Source organism: Aulonocara stuartgranti, assembly GCF_965226115.1.
Source record: "Aulonocara stuartgranti genome assembly, chromosome: 3".
NCBI classification, from domain to species: Eukaryota; Metazoa; Chordata; class Actinopteri; order Cichliformes; family Cichlidae; genus Aulonocara; species Aulonocara stuartgranti.
Window position 1 is genome coordinate 71,263,277 of NC_138941.1, and position 2,115 is coordinate 71,265,391.

The 2,115-nt window shown below is 46.0% G+C and overlaps 1 protein-coding gene across 1 annotated transcript; it reads left to right on the top strand.

Annotated features, from left to right (window-relative positions):
• Positions 1 to 2,115, top strand: LOC309701975 (nuclear factor 7, ovary-like). Its single transcript, XM_082526327.1, has 2 exons — positions 1 to 156; positions 258 to 2,115. The coding sequence occupies exon 2, from the start codon at positions 275 to 277 to the stop codon at positions 1,664 to 1,666; it is 1,392 nt and encodes a 463-aa protein (XP_082382453.1). The 5' UTR covers positions 1 to 156; positions 258 to 274; the 3' UTR covers positions 1,667 to 2,115.

Sequence of the window (2,115 nt, forward strand, 5' to 3'; positions counted from 1 at the left end):
GGAAGTTCTTTGTCCTCAGTAAAGAGAGACGCACAGACGATCAGACTGAGCTCAGACCAAACTAGCAGCTTCCTCTGAGTGAGTCCAGCTACAGGAGAGAAAAGTGGAAAACTCCAACACTGCTGCTTCAAGCTGCTGACGCTCCACACACTGAATGTGAGTTTGAGCAAAAACACGACTCAAAGCAAGTTTCAGTGAAGGTGGTAGAGGAGGGAGGGGAGCCAGGACTGACTGTACTTCCTGTCTGCTGTTTCCAGCTTCACTCACAGACTCAATGGCTTCCAGATCAGAGGAGGATCTCTGCTGTCCGGTCTGTCAGGAGGTCTTCAGAGATCCTGTTCTTCTGTCATGTAGCCACAGCTTCTGTAAAGACTGTCTGAAGAGATGGTGGATAGAGAGACCAACACACGAGTGTCCAGTTTGTAAGAGAAGATCTTCAAAGGATGATCCACCTTTAAACCGAGCTTTAAAGAACCTGTGTGAGTCGTTCCTACAGGAGAGAGATCAGAGAGCTTCAGAGGCTCTCTGCAGTCTGCACTCTGAGAAACTCAAACTCTTCTGTCTGGACCATCAGCAGCCAGTGTGTCACATCTGCAGAGACTCAGAAAAACACACCAATCACAGATTCAGACCCATCGATGAAGCTGCACAACAACACAAGAAGGAACTTCAGGAAACTCTGGAGCCCTTAAAGAAGAAGTTAAAGGTTTGTGAAGAAGTTCAAGTGAAGTTTGATCAAACAGCAGAACACATTAAGGTCCAGGCCCGACACACAGAGAGGCAGATTAAGGAGCAGTTTAAGAAGCTTCATCAGTTTCTAGCAGAGGAAGAGGAGGCCAGGCTGGCTGCACTGAGGGAGGAAGAGGAGCAGAAGAGTGGGATGATGAAGGAGAAGATGGAGGCTCTGAGCAGAGAGATAGCAGCTCTTTCAGACACAGTCAGAGCCACAGAGGAGGAGCTGAGAGCTGAAGACGTCTCATTCCTGCACAACTACAAGGCTGCAGTGGAAAGAGTCCAGCGCTGCCCCCTGCTGGATGATCCACAGCTGCCCTCAGGAGCTCTGATAGACCAGGCCAAACACCTGGGCAACCTGACCTTCAACATCTGGAACAACATGAAGGACATGGTCTCCTACACTCCTCTCATCCTGGACCCAAACACTGCTCATCCAGAACTCATCCTGTCTGAAGATCTGACCAGTGTGAGAGGAGGAGGAGAGAGGCAGCAGCTTCCTGATAATCCAGAGAGGATTGATTATTACTGCTCTGTCCTGGGCTCTGAGGGCTTTAACTCAGGGACTCACAGCTGGGATGTTGATGTTGGAGACAGTACATGGTGGAGACTGGGTGTGTTAGCAGAGTCTGTGCAGAGGAAGGGATACATGCTGTCTGGATTATGGAGAATAGGGTTCTATGAAGGTGAATACTCAGCATGCTCACCATCAGCTGGTGTCACTGCTCTCTCAGTAGAGAAGAAGCTCCAGAGGATCAGAGTGAATCTGGACTGGAACAGAGGAAAGCTGTCGTTCTCTGATCCTGATACTAACACACACATACACACCTTCACACACACTTTCACTCACAGGATGTTTCCATACATTAACACTAATGATAAAGTGAAGGTGTGTCCGTTGAAGGTGTCAGTGTCAGTGCAGCAGATGAGTTGAGGATGATGATGTTTCTAATGTTGTTTCCTGTCAGTGAGTTGAAGCTGTTAAACTGCAGCTGTCCTCCTGCTGCCTCGTTGTTCCAAAGCTCTTTGTTTCTCTTTTAGTTTCACTGTTTCTTTCTGTTTCTGCTGTCCACCTTTTCACATGGAAAATCATTTCACTGTTTCTCACTGAATGACTCCCCAAACTAGATTTGAAATTCTATAAAGTTTCTAATCATTACAAGTGATTCATGTTTCTATTTGATGTGTAAATGGAGATGATTTAGTTTGCTGGGATATGGACTGACATGTGTTGAATGGGAGGAGCAGTTTGTTGTTGTCTTCTTGTCTGTTTATGACAACAATAAATATGTTGTTGAAACAATGATTCATGTTTAACTCCATATATGAAATGTTTCTGATCTTTGAATTCTGTTTGATTAAAGACTTTCTTCATGACACAAA

Coding starts and splice junctions, on each gene's coding strand:
- LOC309701975 (XM_082526327.1), top strand. CDS start 275: ATGGCTTCCAGATCAGAGGAGGATCTCTGCTGTCCGGTCTGTCAGGAG.